The 22,011-nt window shown below is 47.8% G+C and overlaps 1 protein-coding gene across 1 annotated transcript in view; it reads right to left on the bottom strand.

Annotated features, from left to right (window-relative positions):
- Positions 1–501: 501 nt before the first annotated feature.
- Positions 502–22,011, bottom strand: part of LOC118507235 (protein patched) — a 36,405-nt gene continuing 14,895 nt past the window's right edge. The window contains exons 2-6 of the mRNA XM_036045485.1: positions 6,683–7,233; positions 4,696–6,601; positions 4,415–4,622; positions 4,063–4,334; positions 502–3,979 (exon numbers count right to left, since the gene is read on the bottom strand). Of these exons, the coding sequence (XP_035901378.1) occupies positions 3,044–3,979; positions 4,063–4,334; positions 4,415–4,622; positions 4,696–6,601; positions 6,683–7,233 (3,873 nt within the window). The 3' untranslated portion in view covers positions 502–3,043. The remainder of the gene's footprint in view (positions 3,980–4,062; positions 4,335–4,414; positions 4,623–4,695; positions 6,602–6,682; positions 7,234–22,011) is intronic.

The following is a 22,011-nucleotide window of genomic DNA, read 5'->3' as shown; positions in this document are numbered from 1 at the left end:
GCGCTTGAACGCAGTGCAAGGAGCGAGCTGGCAGATGCTCACTACTCACCACTACTGTCGCTCTCGCTCGCTCACGGTGCTCGTTAGTAGGAGCGAGTAGGTGCTGCCTCTTTCGTGCATGCTCTCCTGGTATCGAACATTGGAAACTGGTGGTTTCGAAGCGCTTTTCGGTTGCGGTTTCGGATTTTGTTCGCGGGCAACGGAGAGAGAGACTTCAACGACCGAACAGAAAGGGAACCGGAAAAATGAGATTTTTAGTTTTTTTGGTAAATTGACGATGACAAACGAATTATTTTGATACAATTATGGAAAATTTAATTATTAAAAATTTTTTTATCGAAATTAAAGAATGATAAGTTTAATGCCCAAATAAAAAAGTACCGCTTTCTTTCACCCATTTATATTATTCTATGTTCTCAAAAGTATGCAAAATTAAGCAAAACAGTTTAATATTTCACTTTTATATTTATTATTTTTGTATTCGCTGTTTTTTCCACTTCATTTTTCAATCCTTTATTTCTTTCTTATCTCTTCGCGTTTCCTGCACGTGTACGCTCTCGATCGATCGCCTACCACAACAACCCCCCTCACAAACGCAACATAATTTATAACACTCGATTCAGATTTACCGTCTTACACAATCATTTATTATTTATTGTACAATCCTGTCCGCTCCATCTTCCTCTAGAAGGCATGACCATGTTTGCTTTGTCGAATTTTCTATTTCTATCTTCCTGTCCTGTAAATCATACCCGCTTTGTCTTGTGTTTTGTATTTGTGCTTTTTTGTTTAAACTCGCATACACCTAAAAACCCCAAGCTAAATGCTCTTGCGATTTTTTATATATAAAAATACCGTTCATTAACAGCTACTAGACTCGTTTTGTCGTTTTCAGTTACACGCACACATTTCTCTCTTCCATAGTATGATTTGTGTTGTTCCGTTTTTTGTTTGTATACTAGAAAAGCAAAACACACACACACACACGCAACACTAAATAATTTAAATGATTAAACGGAGCCCGTTTGTATGTCATTTAGGATAAAATAAAACGCCACGAACGCGCATTCCTTTACAAACGAAATAAATAAGTTTTGTTGTTCCTATCATTCTTACGCAAGTTACGCATCTACGGTTGCTGCTCTCTCTCTCTCTTCGTGTGTCCTCTTCTGCTTTGTAAGTAAAGCACATACATTAAGCACATTTTCCTACACACACACACACACTACACCGCTCACACCCGGCGGACAAGTATTGGTTTGGTGGCCGAAAGAAAGGAGGCTTTCACCTCCTTTTTTTGTCGATTGAAACGAACCAATTTGCTTCCCCCGATTCTTTATCTGTTTTCTGGTAACCCTGCGTTAAATTTAGCATTTCTTTATACCTACGATCTTCTACCAAACTTCTTCCCCTTCCGCTTTCATGTTCGTTGTTTTCCTCTATGTTACAAAAATTTCTTACCTAAAATTACGCATACTTTATGTTAAATTTCATTCAAACCAGGTGGGATGTGTTTAATTGTTTTTTCGATTTTCAACTAACCGCTAGGTGCTTTACTTTTCACTACTCGTCGTGTGGATGTGTGTGTATTGTTGTGTGTGTTTTCGTTTTTCATCTTTTTGTTCGTTCTCGTTTGTTTTAACTCGCACTCGCTTCTCTTTGCTCTTTTCTTCCCGTTTTGCTTCTTAAAATCGGTTTGGCTTGTGTCTTTGATACTTTTGCGGTATACATGATTGTGTTTTTTTTACGTGTGCCTTTTGTATTGTATTTTGTTGTGCCTTTTCGTTTTCCCTATTCACACCATCACTAATTAAAAAAAAGCGACTCTGTTTAATTTAAAGAAGGATTTTCGATTCAGTTCTTCCAGGCATTCCTTCTTTGCTGTACAAAAATAACTGCTAACGCGAATTACTACACATTTAAGTACTGATTGGTTTCATTCTGACTTTGCTTCACATCCTTTCTCTCCCCTCCCACGTGGCTGCGTTTTACAATACACTTTTAATAGCCCCATTTTTATGTTTCTGTTTAGTATAATGCATTCCAAATGATTACATTTTGTTTAGGCTCTTATTAGGAAAAAAAACAAAACGACGCTTGCTATGATGCGTGTCATAGCTCGGAAGGGAATACTATTTACACAGCGTTCTTACTAGTATGAGTGAATTATTGTGAGTGTGTAGAGAGAGAGAGAGAGAGAGAGCAAGTGAAGGATGAAAAGGATGAAGTATTGAGCACAAATGTACAAAGAGTTGTTTTCCATATGCTACTACGATCAGTCCCAGTCTTTTTCCCTTGGGCACATTTTACCCATTAAACAAAACGAGTTGTCAAGTAGACACTCTAAACGGATTTAAAATATGCGTATTTTTTCTCTTGCTCATTTTGCTTCTCTCTTTCCAGCTGCAACGCACTAGAAGGCGCATCTCGTCGGGACATTCAGGCACAGCACAACAACTCCTTACAAACACCACAAACACACTAGTTGTTACACTACCACCTCATTGTGTACGTATGTTTCATGTATGTGTGCAAAATAATAATACTTTTTGTTCTGTCGGCGTATCCTTCTGCTTGTGAAAATTTTAAAAAATACAGTTGACATTGTTTGGGGGGAGGAAAAATGGAGGGAAAATAAATAATGATTGTTTCGCTTTTTCCGAAAACACGCACCTTCGCTTCATACTGCTATTTACACACTTACACCGCGAGTAGGGAAATGGAACGGAAAGGTGGGAGACAAACGGGCAAAGGATGATTATGGAGTTTATATAATAATGAACCTTACCGCGCGCTAATATGATATAACTAAGCGAAAATGCTCTAGTGGGTTGAATGGTTTGATTTGATGTGTGAATTGGTTCGTTCGATTGGTAGAGATTGGTCTAAGTTGCTTCTGCTGCGTTTTCTACACGTTTCGTCTTAAGCTATTAGGTTTAGTATTCGTTGGTGTTGGTGCTCCTTGTCCACCCACCTACACACGCGCACACACACTCACACACACACACGCTCATTCGCACTGTGATCAGTCTGGGGAGAGTTGTTAGCTGCTGGCACTACCGGAGCTTCCAGTACTGCTCGCCGTACTTCCGGAAGTACTGCTCGCGTTGCTGCTCGTACTGCTAGCGGTCGTGTGCATCATCCGTGCGGGACGGCCCGGCGTTACCAGTTCCACCTTGATGTTGGCCGTTGCCGTCACCTTAGTGTTCTGATGTTCGCCCCCGTGATGGTGCGTCTCGACCGTCACTTCCGGCTGCAGCACAATGCTCTGCAGTTCCGGCGCTTGCTGATGATGATGGTGATGATAATGGTGGGCGTGAGGATGGCTATACACACCGCCCAGATTGCCGTCACCCATCATACTACCACCGAGCGAAGTGCTGGATGGTGGAACACCACCAACACCCACACCACCACCACCACCACCACCACCCATCAATCCAGCGGATTGTCTGTGATGGCCAACCGATCCACCCGGTGGCTTCTCGTGCATGGACGCGATGGACGACGCGGAACTCTTCCACGACTGTGGCTCTTCGGTGATGGTCGTCAGCGACGGTTCGTTGCTCAGATTGACGTTGTTGTGCTTGTGATGGTGATGCGGTTTCGAGCAGCTGCGCGAACACGACGATCGTTTGTTATTTAGCACGATCGGTTTGCCGCTGGACAGTTTGTTGATGCGTTTCGGTGGGGGCGATGGTGTCGAGATGCGGTTCGCATACTGGAGCGGGATAACTTCCGCGCCCGGACCGATCATGCTGAGCAGTATGGGGAAGAAGAACAGCCCGTTCAGTGCTCCAATGACGATCGCCGACAGCAGCAGCCAGAAGAAGTGTCGCACGACAAACTCAAACGAGGAAGTCGATAGCATAAAGATGGCCAGCGCGGACGTTATAACGCCGTGCACGATCGGTGCGAAATAATGCTCCAGTGCTAGCTTAACGCGCCGATCACGGTTTCCGATCGAGGTGATGAAGCCCTGCGGGAAAGGAAACAAGAAAAGGAGCGTTAAAACGAGTTTTTAATTAAAGAGAATTGATTTTCTGAAGATTCGCTACTCACCAGTGACACATGCACAGTTATTCCAGCGCCCAATCCAATACTAGCTATTAGTATGACGGCGGGTATTGCCGACAGCTTGATGCCGAGCAGTATCATCACACCGAGAAGCTGTATCAACATCATCACCACATTAAACACGATCATCAGCGCAGCCCACACGGACAGCAGCAATAGCGAGACGAACACAAACACCGCCAGCAAGGCACATCCGATAGCTTTCAGTAGCCCGGGCCGGAGATTCATGTACTGCTCCCAAAAGATGAAAGGAATTCCTGTAGACGGAGAGCAAGATAAAAGCATTTAATATAAATAAGACAATCGAAGAACTAGCAGCACAGGCACCGGAGCCTACCTGAGGGATAGTTTGGCAGTCCGCGCGATTCGAACTTGGAGCACAGCTCGCGTATCTGGCTGATCATCGTCTTGATATCGGCCGTATCGCTGAGCCCGTGCAGATAGAACGGTAGCTGCGTGTAGGTCAGTGGAGCACTCTTCGGGATCTTCAGCTCAAAGTCGGACGGTGTGTGGAACCATTCGCGAGGCTCCGGTCGTAAGTTACCCTGCGGAGGGGGAGGAAAAAAGGAAATTATTAACCAAGATGTCCTAGAAGAACGGGAAAAGCCTGTGACTCACCTGTGAAGCACCGTATGCAAGCACGTCGTTCCAAGCCCAGGCCGAAAGGTAGTTGTAAAACGCTTCCGGATTGATGACGCCCTCGGAATCTACCAGCCGAACCTGCGTTACCAAGCTCTTGTCGATCGGGTTGTCTACATGTCCAGTTTGTACCAGCAGCTTGTACGCCAGGATCGCATCGTTACTTGCATTCGCGTACCACCGTTCCTGTGTGATGCGACCCTCGCGATAATCCCGGTCGAACGCACGCTGCAGATTTAGCAACCAATCCCGGAACAAACTGAGCCAGAAGTCTGGTAATCCACCATTATCGTTCTTGATCACGTGTGACACACGCACAAACGCTTCGTGATACTCGTGCAACAGCTTCTGATTGTTCGGATACTCAAAATCTCCCTGCGTGACGGCAAACATGCTGTAGAAGCCGAACAGTTTCCCCTGCACGCTCAGGAACCGATGCTCGTTGGTGTTTTGTGGGACGAGATCCGTCAATTCTAACCCATCCGGGAGCTTCATCGAGGCGAACAGTGACACACCGAGGATGCCGGTCAGCATCAACATAGCGAACACTTTCACCGAACTGCGCGTTAGGAACGGAGCGTAATGTTTGATCGCAAACCGGGACAGCGAAAAGCTGAGACATGCCTTCGATTGACACTCGATCAGAGAGTCTTCCTCCTGTCGTTGAGCTTCGGCATTGTTCTGCTGTTGTCCTGGCTGTATCGGCTGTGATTGCTGCGTTTGCTGATGATGATGGTAGCGTTGCTTGTTGAGGTCATGCGTTGTGTTTGGAAGGGCTGGCAGACAGCAGCACAGTACATCCGCACGTCCCGAACGACGACGGCGAAGATCGAGTGATATCATGGCTGGGAATACAAGCAACACGGCGGCCAGATTGAATACCGTCAGGATTGCGCCCTGAAAACAGAACACACGCAGGGCTGGCACAGGGATGAGTGTGGCCGCAAAGAATGACCCCGCAGTTGAGGCTCCGGCGAATAGGACGCCGAGTCCAGCCTTCTTCAACACCTGCCCAGTTTGCTCGCTCGTATCTCTCTCGGCGTACGCATGCGTCAGCACGAAGATGTGATCAACTCCGAGTCCAAGAGCCAGGAAAGGAATCACTTGCGTCGTGGCAGCATTGAAAGCGATACCAAGCAGTGCGCAGAACCCTAACCCAGCAGCAGTCGTCACCGTGATCAGCAACACACCAGCCACACCGACTCCACTCTGCCCATTAATGCCATCCCGCCAGCGAATAAGCGTACACGCCGTGTAGAACAAGATGATCGCAATACCAATTCCCAGACTGATCGGGTTCGGGTTTGAGTGCTTTCCCAGTATGTCATCCAGCGTCGCCGACGAGAACGCATACACTCCATAGTACGATAGGGGTTTCACTTCCGTCTGCATGATTTTGTTCACCTCTGCCGAAAACTTCTTCTGCCAAGCATTCAACACCTCGGCCGCCTTCTCCGGATTCCACCCGATATGGTGCACCTTGTAGTGGTTGTTCCAGTAATCGTACAGCTCCCGTTCGCCCATCAGCTGAATTACCGTCTGTAACGCTTTCGCCGACTTGAGGTGATGGGTCCGGTTGCGCACCGCTCCACCGACTACCAGCTCTTCCGGCCAGTGCATATACTTCGCCGCAAATCCATAGCAACCTCCGGTGAGACTCGCACCAATGTCCGGTACCTGGCCGGACTTTTTGTTCGGTGCCGTATCGGGACACTGCTTGTCCTTCGGATTCAGACAAGGTTTCTCCGTATAGCCCGTACTGATGCCCGCTCGCTTCATGTACTGCTCGAGCGTTTCGAACGGAAACTGATAGTTCTGTGCCTTGATGTCTTTCAGCAGTGTTTGTGGATTCAGTGACGTCCACTGCACTTTACTCGTTATGCCACTGGGAAAAGAAAACAGAAACAAGCACACATTAAATTGAGCTCCAGGCGAAGTTTTTTTCCCGGACATAGCCTATACTTACGGTATGTGTACGGGAAACGTTGGGCCAAGCAGTTTGCTACCCTCCCAGAAGCAGTCGAGCGGCGTTATGATTGCACACGGTATGATGTTCTCGAAGATCTGTTCGATGAAATGCGTGTCGAAGCTGGGAATGCTGGGCGAGTAGCACATGTCCTTCAAACTCCACGATATATCGTACATGTGCACCGTCACCGAGATTGCCTTTTTCACCACGTCCAGGTGCGTTAGCAGCGCGTTCGGATGTAGTATCGATGCGTCCATGTCCTTTGGTGTCTGTATCAGCAGCTGATGCGTCGATGAGTCCATCTCGCCGAGCGATTTCTGTGTGTAGGCCAGCTCGTGTTCGAGCGAACCACCCTCCTGTATCCATAGCTGGTGCACTTTCGAGTGTACCTGCGCTGACTTAAGCCCGACACAGAACGTGCTGAGCACTAGTATCGCTACGAATAACACCTTGCCGGCATGTTTCTGTATCGAACAGCCTAGGTTGTAGAGATATTGCTGGAACAGGGACCGCATGTACACCGAGGACCTTCTCCCCCGTGCTTTACCCTGTGGGAAATAGAAAGAGGAGAAAACAGTGAGTTTAGCAAGAGGATCAAATTAAACTATTTCATAAAAAGCTAATTTTATCATAGTAAGCTTCATGGTAGTACGAAGTAGATCGCTCTACTCTACCCTCAGGAATAATAAAATCATAACAAAAGCTACACCACAACTGACGGATGTCATTTAAGGGCGCCTCGGTCGTGCAGGTTAATTGACTTCTCCCCACACACGGACACACGGACACTTGAGCGGCGAGTGTAATTGAGCGTTAAACCTGAACTACCGCACATGGTGATGAGCATATGCCACCGAGCCGTAAAACCGCAGAAGCAGTTCCGAACCTCCCATCGTATCCTCAGTAGCAGCAACGAATGCCACGCCACTTGGTCATAGGTAAAGGTTAGACCCCTTGTTTTCTTGCCGTCCACCACCACCATCGTGGTCACTTGGTTTCAAGTTGCACACCTCGTACCGTGATTTTGGTTACTCAACTGGAAAATCATTCCACAACTGACCATCTTCTCCGTCTTCTGTCTCGTCTTGAGCCGTCAACAGAACCCGGAGCCAGTAGACGACTGCCATCCCTTGGGGCAATAGTATCAAGTTTCCCAACAAAACAAAAGCCACCATACAAACAGACCAACAGCAGAGTGTTGTCCATCCCAGTCCTCAGGGAACTGTTCCTCCCCTGCAGTGGGTTCCTTTTGATCTACACAAGTAATTGAAGACTTGAAGGGTGAAGATCTTCCTTCCATTAGCACCGCGAGGCGAGGATCATCTTCCTTAGGTTGAATATGAAGTTCGAAGTTTAAAACACCCTTCGGTAAGTCGGCGGAGGTACGAAGGTGCGGAATCGGTGTTGGATTACGATTACGGATTTTGTTTGGCGACCACCCAGGGCACACGATCTTCGTCGCCGTTTGACAGGCGACGCTGTGAGCAAACGTGACAAGAAGGAGCCTGTTAAACCTCAGCGCACCAGTGCTCTGGACTTCGAGCCATTCGCAAAAAGCAGGAACATCTGGCAAGCGTTCGATTTATGCGACGTCATGGATGGGAGAGATCAATCGATTTCTGTCTTAGTCCCGTTTTTTGTTTCTCGGCGGTACCGAAACAGCTTCCGTAATTTTTGCAAATGCTTCTGTACGATTCGCAACTTGGACAGTCCGGAGCAGCAGGTTGATGCGCGTAATTCGGTTGTCGATGGGGAATGACAGGATCGGCTCTTCTCGGGCGATCGTGCACCATATTGGTGGCGCTGAGAGCTTTTTCGAAGATTTGAAAGACCCCTTGAAAGATCATATTTCAGAAATGATGACAAAAAAGAGGTCCTCTCTCAGCATGAAATGCCACCGCACTCACTGCCCTACATACCGAGCATACCTTTCCAAGCCAAGCACAGTTTCACACGGTTGACCTTCTGGTTCTTCTCCTTCTCCTTCTCCAGCGGATTCTAGCGCATCTCCAAATGGGGTGATTTCGCATCAAGCCTAGCCCCGGCGAAGGGTTACGCCATCTCACTTCGTGCCATTAAAGTCCAACCCTATAGCAACCAATTCCCAAAGCCACCATCGCCGAGGCTCTACGGGTATTCCCTTGGCTCCCCTACCGGGAGATAGCGAAGAAGCGCAGAGAAGCATCGGACCGAAGTCCCGCGAGACCGAAACCTGGGAACATCTTAATTAAAACAAATGTTTACGTCTTAATCTTGTGCCGTCGGATGGAGCGGCGGATGTGATTTCTTCTGTTTTTGGTGGAGCTTGCGCCACATCATCTCCCATTCACCCGATCACGGTGCGCGATCAATCAAGGCAGACTCGGCAAGCGAAATGTGCCGCGGCGCGTTTGGGTGAATAGGAAAACCTCCACACACAGCCACGAAACTGTTTCGCTTTGGGAAGGTGAAATGAATCACCCCCGAGAGGGTCTTAAATTCCACCGACACGGTCCCACTGGTGGTCACATCCACTAGACATAGATCCAACGGTTCGGGCTGAAGAGGGAAGATTAATCGAACCAAACCAACGGAGATGTCGCATTCGGGAACATGCCGCGCCGCAAGGAGAAAGCAAGTGAATGGGAATGGAAACGATAAGGTGGGACTCGAGCAGGAGAAAAAGGATGATGGTGGTACACAAGCGAAAGGAAAGCGCTCGAACACGGGGAATGGCGCGCGATGATCTAACACACCCCGGTGAGAGATGGCTAGGAAAGGAAAGCCATGGCACACCACCGCCGGAACATTCAACAATAGATCTCCGGGGATCGATATCGCACACAAACACCGAGGAGAGCGTTCGCGGGAACCCTTGGAACTATCCGCACAGTGTTTTGTGATTGCAAACGTGAGGTGAATGAAAGATTGTAGCTCCACTTTGGATCTTTTTCTCCAGGATCGGATGTCACCGTTTACGCATTTCCGCCTCGCGGCACTTGGGCTGAGCAGTTTCGATGTAAATCAAAGATTATCACCTCAGCGCTATATCACGCCACAGGAAACCTAGCATTTCTTGTCCAGCACGTCCACCACCAACCAACACGGCCCCAGTCGTTCCAGGAAAAGCGAAACGGTGTACTGGTTGTTGCTTTTGCGTGTATATCGCCACGAATTAACCGCCCCACCAAGCGCAACTATGAATGGTTCCGCTTTTTTTTGTCGTTTGTTCTCCATTTCCGTTCCCATGGATAGTGGGCTCGCGCTGGGGTGAAAAGCAGTCCCAACTGGCAAGACCCCAAGACAACGGGGGTGACAACCGGGTTTGGTGGGCACGACACAACCATGCCCACAAAAGCACATTCCGTCCCGTGACGGATGTGTAAATGCTGTGTATTTGTGTATGCAAACACATAATTGCTGTTAAGTCCGATTCCAAATGTTTTCCCGGCCACGCCGCCACAAATCAGCGGCTGGTCTTCGAAGGGTCCAGTCCGGGGGAGAAACGCAATGGGACACACGCACAGAAGATGGACGAGTTTGGAGAGCTGATGATGCTGCTGCAGCTACTCGGCCTCAGCCATTGAAGTAATGGACATTAATTACCAACAATGTAGTATGTACTCAAGGCTCATTAACATTGTCTTTTATGCGTTGCTTAAGCTCGGCAGTTACCTCCCATTGGAGTGGTTGCTGCAGTGGAATGCAACCATGAACTTTAGGATGTGTGTCGGTAGTTTCAAGAGATCTTCATGGGCACCATTTCTTCACGATAAACTGTATTCAAAATTTGTAACCCAAGATGTCAATTTCTCTTGAATCTGTGAAGAGATCCATCTTGGAGCTGTATCTTAATGCGAACGAGACTTCCTTTAGATGTTTGATTCACACAGATCAATGAGAAATTGTAGCTAGCGAAGAGCCTTCCTCCTCACCAAAGTCTAGACTTTATTTTCGTCGCCATACAAGCACAAGGCCACGGACGAAGGGCCACAGGACAACATCTGCTCGGCACGACGCCGTGAATATAGCGCGAGTGTGCGAGTAATGTTCTTCTCTTATTTCAATGTGAATATTCAAAGAATTGGTAAAACTAACATCCGCTTCCACATTTCCACATGAAAAACACCGTCTCCACTTGCATATTGCTTTTCTATCTGTCTGTCTGTCTGCCCGTCTGGTCGACGACCACCACTCCTCTCCCGCGCAGTTGTCGACCTCGGGCAGTTGTGGGTCATAAATCGTGGTATCGTTACACCATGTTTTACGCTTTCAACGACGTTCCGGATGATTGGATGTGACGATGCGCGCTTCCTCACGCGTCCTCCCTCCCGGTTCGGTTCCTGGTACGAACCTTTTTGATTGCGGCCACTTCACAGACGTACATAAAACACCGCTGACGCATTGGTTCATAAAATGGCATACACATCTTTCCTTTCTACCCCTGGTTCTAGCTGCGTTGTCTCGCTTAGTGCACCGGGCGAATCTCTCTTGGGATGCACTAGACATCGTCCGTCTCACACGCTCGCAGCTCTCTTTCGATCGCCACCATGTGTCCACACACATATGGTTAGTGCATTTATTTTCAGCAAAGCTAACCAGAGACCGCGAACCGTGTGCGAACATTTCCCTTTGATGTCTACCAGAGGCAAAGCCTTCGCGCGGAGACTTTGTAGATTTTAGGGGGCAGAATATACCCAGTCAGAAAACAACGGCGATCTCGTCCGGACGACTTCGCAACTAATCCTCCCTCCCCTTCGGCTAACACCGGGCAGCGTAATCCGAGAACGGTTTTTCATGCACGTTTTTATGTTTGTTTCTTCGTTTCCTTTTAATGACTTCCTTCCTTCCAGGAAGCTGCTGTGCCATCCTAAAAAGGTTGCAGTTGCCTCGCATTTCCCCCAGTTCCATTATCTCCCGTCGCTACGGCTACCAGCGTGTGATGGATCTCTAATTTTCCGCTCAAAGCTTGTCGAATTCCAAAACCCGATCTTTGAAGCCCGATCCCGGTGTGCTCGGTTCGTTTCGTAATGCCTCTAGCGCTGCTGCTTCTGCTGCTGCTGAATGCGAAAGCGCGCTGGGAAGGGGATACACACGGCCAGAACAGCAGCGACCCGCTGTGATAATAAATGATCTTTGCAATTTCGCTTTTTGTTCGTTTGCGCACCGCCAACCGCAAAGATCACCGGGCTCACCAACATCATCATCAGTCCACCAATCAAGGCACCAGGTAAATAGAGACATTGAAACCAGATGATCCAAAGATGGACTGTTGTTGGGGCACGGTTTCGAAAGCTATTTCAGACCACCCGAATGAAACGCTTTTGTCGCTTTTGTTCCGCGCACACGCTCGCACTAGGCAACTGATACGGCTGGGCCAGTTATGCTGATCTTTATGCGCGGCCTCTAAAAACCTCTCTTAGGAAACGATTCACCCGATCTACCCACAGCGCGGTCTCTTTATCACACTCTTTCCATTTGCCAGCTATCAGACGCTACAACGATAAAGCTAAATAAAACCCATGCCCGATGAGCCGAAACTTGTTAGGTCTATAATAATGCTCGCTGGTCTTCAATGTTTTTATGTCCATCGGTTCCTCTCCTCCCGCTTCGTCCACAGGGTCGTGGCCACCAAAGCGGAGGGGCTATCGAAGTTGAACCGCTTACAACTCTTTTATGAGCGTCAGCGGGAGGTCCAGCAACTTCGGGTACCAGTGCAAGCGGAGGACGGGTGAGTGAACTAGACCAAGGTAGATGATGATGGGAAGGAAGGTGCTCCGATCGAATGCGCCTCTATTCACATTCTCTCTCTCTCTCTCTCTATCACACTTCAGAAACGACCTTCACCGATCTGGTTGGTCGGGTGAAGGATATTAAAGCGACCACCACCGTCGAGTGAAAGACACAGACCTCAGAACCGTCCAAACTTCGTGGAGACCCACCGCTAAGGTGAGATAAGCGTCCAAAACCCATTGGGTACCCTATCGTGAGCATGTAAAACCATTAGTCCGAAAAAAAAGAAAATAAAACCAGCCCTAGACGCGACGGATTTACATGGACAGCTACATCCGGACCCAAATATGTCCCAAAAGCCTTGACTGCGCTTAAGATATCCCCCAACCCGCCATTGGAACATAATTGTCTATCCTACAATGGTAATGAGCACGTTCGTTGGATTCAAAAACACAAGGGTTTCACAATAATAAACATATTCCACATTCTAGATCCGGGAAGATGACTCCGGCTTTACCGGGCCCGCTTGAGATAGCAGCCCAGTCATTACCTCCGAACGACATACTATCCCGGTTGGACCGACTATTACTTTATGGTTATTGCAGTCTTCCCTAGGTCTCGTCTGTTTACGTTTCCTGGTACCGCTCACCGGGAAACGGAGACCACACCGGCTTTTCTGTTGTCTTTATTGTGGGGTTGGATTGTACATTTCCTACCAGGCGAGTTGCATGTCTACTGCAAAAGTGCAATCCCGTCTACAACCACCAACAGTGAATGGGAAATGTAGAATTTGTCTGCAAAACTAATCGACGGAAGAATTCCATCATATCTGCATGGTGCTGTAAATCTTCCCCCTTGTCCTTCTTTTACAACCCGGCATACCACACATGTGTGTCCTACATACCTGAGCAATCGAAGGATACATCATTCCAGTACTCTCTGATTGGCGAGGTCAAATTGACATGAGTACCTTTTTACTGTTCCGGACCACACAGTTTATTGACATACTTTCGCCATCTGCATCCCCAGGTGGTGGGACCCACTTGTAAAATGGTTGCACTGTTTTGATTGTACACTCGTCGAGAGAACCGGTGACCTTGCGGGAACCTTGCTCACCAACCCACCAGAAGAGCTTTGGAAGCTTTTGTGTGGATAAGAAGCGTTTTATGTGAAGGATCAAGCAGGACTTACGCTTCTTCTAACCCAAAGCTGTCGGAGCTGACAGTACGGAAAACAAAACCACCAGGAGGGTGTGTGTGTGTGTGCTTCATTCGTAACGCTTGTGACATGGGTGCACATTGGCATGCAGGGTGTCTGTCCTTGGGATAGGATTGGGCAGCGAAATCCCATCATAAATCCGATTATACCTTTAGCTTTATCCTTGGTAGGTAGCAGCGTAGGGTAGGGTCCGTATCCGTTTGCGACCAACCAGGGACCCAAAAACCCCGGATCGAATGCCCGTTCCCGAATGCTGTCCAAAAGGCACATAAAATATGCACAAATGCATGGCCTTGAAACAGGATCAGGGACACTGCAGCACCAACGGCTGTTGTCATAAAAACGAAACACATACTTTTACAACCTACATGTTGTAGCATGTTTTCACAGCCGTTCAAGTGCGCCGGCAACCCAATCGGCCGAGCTACTGCGCTGGCCGTACGGCGCAGCTTCTAGCTGGCGTTGGTTTCACACAAAATCAGGCCCTCTCTCAAGGCCCGCTCCGAAAACATATTACCAATCTTTTACTGCTAATTAATGCAATCGTCGTAACAGGACCGAACGGACTCCCTTTGAAAGCACGAAACGAAACCTTCCCCCCGCCGGGTAAATCGAAACGGCCCGAAATTGTTTTGCCGCTAGCTTCACACAAATCATCCTCTTGCTTCCGCCATCTTTTTGTGGGCCTTAAAATTTGGGTATCACTAGCGGTTGCGAAACAAACAAAAAAACAACCTCCAAAATGCCAGGTTTTAGGGCGACGGGTGTGAGCGAAACGCCGAGCTAAGCTCGAGGGTCCGTTTGGATGATTTATTGCAAAATTATTGGAAACCCAAACCCGGGAGGAAATCCAATCTTCCGAAGCGCGCGGCACAAATTGTGGCTTCGGTAGGTAAATAATATAAAGGTATCTCCGCTTAAAAGAGACCAAGCGATCCTCAGCGTAGTTGCTCGCCGGAGCTAAAAAAAAACCCAGAACAGGATGTTCTCGTGCGGGATGTGTGGAGTGGTTTAGAATTAGCCTCCAGAAAGCGAGATACAGCTGGGTTCGCGCCCTGTGTTGAAGATATGCTATTCGTTTTCTTGTGGCTTCTATTCGGTGGTTTTTTCCCCGAAAATTCGCTCAATTATGGGAGCAGATGTCTGCGATCGAGCCAGCTTCTCAGAGTTCCTCTCGCTAGCTTGTTCGGGGTACGACACATTCCAATCATTCCGATGAAGCATCCCACCAGTAGCACTGATCGAAGAATTTTACCTTTCCCATCAGATCTCATCTGCTAGTAGTCGAGCTATAAATTCAAACGCGTTCGTTGTTCGTACTCTCTTGATGAGACTCAATTTCCAACAAACGATCCCGTTCTAAACTCCAAAGCTTAAGTCTTCGAGCTCTAATGAAGACAACCCATCCTCCAGGGAGATCTCTCTTCCCTTGTCCCTTGTTAGTACGAGCTTCATTAACGCGCAAGTCCTTCTGTGTGCTTAAGACACATATCTCTATGCATTGATGAGACCCTCCCATAAGAGAGTCATACTAAATTATGCTTGCCCCTCAACAATCGCTCCCTCTCCAAGCAGTGGGAAAACATTTTTATGTTAATTGATTAAGCATGTTAATATTTACGATCCTGAAGCTCTCGATTTCATCGCGCACATCGCCTGCCGGTAGGATGCCGTAGACGGTGAGGACAAGGTAGGAACATCTGATATGATGATACCTTCATCCTGACCGTTTCGATGATTGTGAACGATCCACGGACTGAGCTTACTATTTCGTTTCATGCCAAATTAGGAAAGGTGATTCCAAGTATTTCAACCTGAAAAAGAACCCCTTTGTCTAGCACACCGGCGCGGAGCAATGCCACCCAGAGAAGGCTAGATCAACATCAGCCAGATAAGGACTAGATCGGGCACGAATTCGGTATCACTTCATAGCTACGCAGATTCCTCGGCCAGCCACACACATGTGCGTAACGGATTTATTTCACTGTCGCACGTTCCACCACCGACGAACCACTACGATCGTACGCATCATCCCGCGATCGCTTGAATGCCTTTTTATTCTTCAACAACCTCCATCGAGAATCCGTCCAACAACAGTGAAGATGAACCACGAGCTCGCGCTCGTTGTGTATGCGAGAGTGGCTTGCCTTTTCCCTTGTACCACCGACGTCACAAGTCTGGACAACTTCATCAAACCATCAGCTCCGCTCGATCGTGTGCCCACCATATCTCGGTGGCCTTTTCGAAGGCCCGTCATCTTCGCCGGTGGCGGTCGAGGACTGTTGTGTGTGAAGGAAAGTTGATTTGGTTTGGGAAAATTATAGCGAACCGGTTGTTAAGCCCTACCCGATTCCCCAAGCTTCCGCCGCTCCCGCTCCTTCCCCGCTTTGTGTGCCCGCGAGCGTCCGGCACGGTGGTACCCGAGAGGTAAATAAGACGTCGTCAGGTGTGCGCCGTCGTCTTTGGAGTCTTTGGTCGCCATCACATACCACGGACTACGCGGTGAGCTCACGGGCACACAGCTATGGGTGGCTCGGGATGTGAATTTTTTTTTCGTTGCTTTGCCTTCCTCGTGTACGTGCGTGCCCGGCGTGTGGCTGTGGGTTGTGGTCTCGTTTTTTTTCTCTCTTCAGTGTCTTCATTTTTTCACTGCATCTTTACCACCCATTCTTTCATTCCTTACGGAATCAATTGCTCCATAGAAGGCGAGCTACGCAGAGGATAACCTGTCTCTCTGCCTCCCGGTTTCCTGGAAATTGTGTCAAATTCTAGGAAATTAAGGAAATTTATGCTTCTTACCTAGCAATTAGCCATCCCTGACAAAACCCCGTATTTCCGTCCACCCCGTGTTCTACCTTTAGCGCGGAGATTCCCACCAGCGCGAGCTGGGGTTCGTCCGGATCGAGAGATCGGTTTCTGTACATATTTTATCGTGCCAGGCACGTAACGATCTTATCGCTGCATCGTATACGATGGTCAGCATGAGCGTATGCACTCATACGAAGTCTAGTTTTTCTGAAGTATCATATTTTACAATTTGTGCTGTTTTAGGCTTGTCTCAATAACAAACGTCCTACAAATGAGGATAGAGCTGTTTCATAAACATACTTTTAGGATAGAAACCAACCTCATCAATAACAACTGTTTTGGGATCTCGTGTAGCACCCAATCCTTGCCAATGCCACTGACAGCAACAATGGAATCTTTCGAGCGAAGCAACAGAAACCGATGGCAATCGTCACAAGTGATGAAGACCTTCAAGTTAATGAAATTGACCGTCAACTAGGATTCTAAGAACGCCGAAAGGACCCCTGACGTTCGAGCCATATAACGAAGGTCAAAACGACTTGTTCGAAAGGACCTCCCTCGGGGATAGAAACAACAACGAAGAATTCTGATGAAAACGACAAGAAAAACACATGCCTACATTTGCTAAAATGCTGTCCTTCTAGGGATCCAGAAGAATCTGGAGGGTTGAAGCAAAACAGCCCAAGGAGACCAGGATTTGCTGTTCTCGGTAACATCACTTTCACGTCTGTGGTGTGTGAGTGTGTGTAATTTTTGTCCTTATTTGAAGGCACACTCACACACATGTTGCATTGTCCTAACCTTCTAAGAAGACCGCCAGCCAAGCAAGTCACGTCACGAAGTAGAACTTACATCCTGACAGACAGAAAAGCTTTGCTCTAATTCTTCAACAACGAAAAGGACACACACATACATACTCTCAAGTTAAATACAGAGCAGATGTTTCCGAAAGGAATCGGAAGCCAGCACCCGACAAACATTCAACATCTGAATTCTAAATGGTTTGGTCCCATTAATCGTTTTTGCTCGGCGATGTCTTCACATTCACCAACATCAGAGGAGATCGCACGAACGAGATGAAAACGACTATGATGATGATGATGATGTGAAGGTTGATGATGTAATCCTGAAACCACCCAGATAAAACTTCAACATAGACATTAGAAGCTGTTGCGACTCAATACGCCCCGGCGACGCCCTAATCGATCGGGGTTAGTCTCTCCGCCCACAGATCCTCCTGGCAAGATCCTCCGAGAGATCTGATGTCTTCACCGCCGCGCCTTGCCGGGTGATCTTCCTCTGATCTTTCCCTATTCTCTCTACACACACACACAGCGCGTTCTCATCTTAGCGAGACCGATCATCATAACTAATGCGACCGTGGAAGTGTGTGAGAGAGGAATATTATGTTTTATTTTTCTCCTTACTTTGCTTTCTGTGTCTCACCGGCTTCATCTTCCTTTGGCGCCTTTTGCGGTCGCGGCATCCCGGAACGCAGGGGCCGGGCCTTCTGGTTCGGTTGAGACCAGACTCGGCCGCCTTTAAATTATGTTCCGATAATTTCTTAATATAATTTTCTCATTCCCTGCCTATGCCTGTCCATTCGGGGCGGCTAACTTTGCGGTTGGTCCTGGGTTCGGAAGTTTTTCGGAGGTTTTGCTGTTTTTTTTTTTGCTGTGCGGACTCACACAGTTTACGGTGAAACTTCAAACCAACAAAACCCGTAGGTACGCATCATAACTTTGGCATTTCTCCCTCTGCTGGTGCGTGGCCGCCCGGTTTGCGTGTGCGTGCCTGCCTGCCAGGATGGAAAATACAAGAACCAAATAACTAAACCACCCATCAGTGCTACAGTGGTAGAAGCCGATCCGAATGCTCGCCTCCTCCTCCTCCAGACGAACATCATTCATCCTGGCGTCTCATAATTTTCGGTCCATGATAATTATGCGGCCCGTTCAAATTTGGAAGAGCTGTTCTGTTCGGTTCGGTGTGGTGTAGAATTGTAGGAAAGCGTCGACGAAGCAAACCGCAAACATCCGTGTGTCTGGCCGGTGGCGTGCGTTGCACTCAGGAAACAAATGTCTCTATTAGGGGTTTTTCCCTCCGGGGGAGCAGCAAGGCATTGGCGTGCCTGCTCATTTAGAATTATTGTTCATTTCGTCCAATCCTAGGAGCTAAATGGTGCACCAAATGATTTCAATTACCATGATTATGTATACGTGCTTTGTGGTAATGATCGTGGAATTTAAACACTATGATTAGCGAGCTTAGCCATACTCAACCTGCTTTTTTTTCAAATATAAATACAAATATTACACGAAAGATGCAGATCGGTATAAAGCAAGTCAGTCATAATTCAGAACAAAGACCCTTCAAACTCGGCATCACATCCGTAAAAATGCAACCTGACCTGATGCGATATTGTGTGCAACGTGAAAAACGAAGGAAGTTTATTTGCGGCACCATTTTCTCCCTCTCGGACCAGCTCATGGACGACGACGTCGTACATTCGAGATGTTTGATGACGACCAGCTGATTTGCTGTGAGAAAGAAATTTATCGACCTGCTTCCTGTTGCCATCTGTAAAATGCTACCGTACGGGCAAGTGGGTGAGAAGTTACGATAGACGATGGTGAAATTGGACTCTTCTTCCTGCAGACACACGCCATGAAGAACGATCCGTGCTGACACTCTGCTGCATGTTATCTGTCAAACGTTTGTCATCCATCTTCGCCCACTGGATGTAGTTTTTGAGCACGTGAAAAAATCCATTTCGGAAGTAATTTTCTCCCTTCCGATAGCTGTCCACCGTAGCCGGAGGTTGATGTCTCAAAAACAAATACCCATCAGTGTTCTCAACCACAACTGACACTACGGGCTATGTTAATGATCTTCAACGCCACAATTACTACCCCATACACCACAAAACACAACCAATTGGCAATGGGGAATGTTTTCTAAAGCAACAAAGAACACGCGCGTTTCCTGCTGCCGAGTTTACCAAAATATGAGCAACATCATTTCCGCTTTTGGGGGTAAATATAGACCTCGGGCCAAAAACCTAATTAATGTGTCATCGAGCATGGTGATGAAGATTCTCACATTTCTCGTGGCATTAATGAAATCGATAGCAGTGCGGAGAAGAAGAAAAAAAACACTCGATCATGCTCTAAATAAGGTCCCCCAACCGTGATTATTTCTCTTCCTGTTCCTGTTTGTGTTAATGGGGCCGGGAGAATGCACCACAGTCCACAAAAAAACACTCAAACTTACCACACAATGAACACGTGGTACGAAGAGGCGCGTTTAAAAAAGTGTTGATTTCATATGCGGGCACGCAGTGTTCCCGCTGTCTATGCTGCTACTTCCTTCTCAATGTTTCGATTGTAATTATGCTGTGTGCTGGCAGCATCAGGATACAGGCAGACATCTTCTACGCTTTTTCTCGGTGTAATACTCTTCTCATCGGCAACCGATTTGGGCTGGGTTTCATCATTACGAGATGAGCATGCGATTTGTTACAAAGTAGCTGCGCTGGCAGTAGGGCCGTGTAGCACGAACATGATGCTGCTCGTGCAGCTCAAGCACCACCACCGCCACCACCATGTAAATGATGGCGTCGCTCGAGGCCACCAACAGAACCCGTCAGTCAAACATTCACATTAAAAAAGAGCCGTTAAAAAGGGTTTGGCGAATCCGGCCAAGGAAGCAGCCATAGAACCAGTCCTACACAGCTCAGTTGCTGTGATGGAGGGCACAAATGGGCATTTAGAACAGGGCTCCCAGCTTGTCGCCGCGAACAGAGGGCCGAGCGAGAGCACTGGGCAACAGACAAGTAAGCGATCAAGCAAGCGAACAGAGGTAGTGAAAAAGACCGAATCGTATGATAAACCGTACATCCAATATATCTGGAAGATCGCGTGCGTGTGGGCTGCCAAACATGCGCCACACGACAATGTTAGCATACGCTGCCAGCTTCATTCCCATTTTCTTTGCCAACCGATCCTCTGCTTGCCGAGCGGCCCTCCACAGCAAGCGGGGCCTGGTAGGATTATGTTTTTTGGGATCATTTTTCTTGCGTTTCCAATCTCTCCTTTTTGGAAAGATTTATCGACCACAGGCGTTGGTTGGGGGCGCACACAGAAAGCCCCCGCCGTTCTTCCCTTCCCCACAAGTTCGGAGGTGTCGTCTAGCGCGATGACTTACTTCAATTTATTTTAGTTTGGAAGGTGTGTGTGTGTATTTCTCTTCTTGCTCGTGCTTTTCTGCAGCCCGTCGACGCCAAACCGCTCGTGGGATTAGAAAATTGGAATACACATTTTATTAGATCAGAAAACTCCAAAACCCACGGAACCGGAATGAATGGCGCGGGCAGAGCGAAAAAAAAAGAAGAAATCAAATGGGCATAAGCATGAAACACGGTCACAAATGTTGCGACCGCGACGCGATACATTGTATTATGATCTTAGAAAGGACACAAGACACACGAACCGAAAAGAAAAAAAAAGGCAGCTACACCAAACAGAACCATACTTTACGGTCACCACCCATGAACCCGATCGATCTTCCAATGATCGGATGACAACGGCTGTGCTGGAGTCCGGAAGAGAAGCGCGAGGGGGTGAAACGAACACAACAACACAACCGCGGTCGGTATAAAGTTTCGTCAGCATCGGACAAGAACATCGAAGCTCACCCATTTCGGCCCACACTGCTCGGCGGGCGCGGATTATCTTGTCTTGTGTGGAAGAATTTTCCAATTCCAATTTCCGGTAAGCATAGTCCACGGTGGACAAATGCAAAGGGAAGGTAATCTTCCAGCGTGGTGACCACACAGGACACACTCGTGCCCCTGGAGAAACCTGGGGTGGGGGGAGAAAACCCAGGAAACCAGGCTTCTTCACCTTCTCTAGCTCTTACCCTTCTGCTATGCCACACACCGAGAGTGCAAGAGACCGTGACCATAAATTATGACACATTTAATCTTTTACCCATCAGTGAGCAGTTATTTATTGGTGGCCACCCCGCAATCGGTGGAGGGTCGCCGACGCGGCGTCTTGGTTCCGGACAGGGTGTTTTCCAGGAACGCTTATCCATACCACCACGTACGCGGGCAGATAAGCTAGGTGGAATAATATTTAACTTGATTACCCATTGGGATGCTTTGCTCAGTGCTCTATCACAACTAACAGACGATAGATTTATAGCTGGGCTGGTGAGATTCACAGATTAAGTCAACTCGTGAAGGTGGTAGGTCACGCCATCAGCGCCAATGCACGTTCCGCTCCCAGTGCTTGTCAATAAGATATTGGTAAGCAAAAACAACCCTATTTAAATATTCTTTGATGGAGTTTTTAATTAACAAGCGACCCGTAGTTGCTGCGCAAAGAGAATGGCCACCAATCGATCTTTCCGACCCTCTCGATCATTCTACCTCCAGTATGTCTCCATCCAGGTTCAACCGTTGTTGCTAATTGAATTATTCCCTTTAGGAGCTTGAAATTAACATACATTATTCTTCTTATATTTTAACGCCAGTCGGCGCCAGACAGCCGTCACACAACCGGGCTCAAATAATGCAATAAATT

The sequence above is a fragment of the Anopheles stephensi genome, chromosome 2 (assembly GCF_013141755.1).
Source record: "Anopheles stephensi strain Indian chromosome 2, UCI_ANSTEP_V1.0, whole genome shotgun sequence".
NCBI lineage: Eukaryota > Metazoa > Arthropoda > Insecta > Diptera > Culicidae > Anopheles > Anopheles stephensi.
This window is presented reverse-complemented; position numbering and strand designations above follow the sequence as displayed.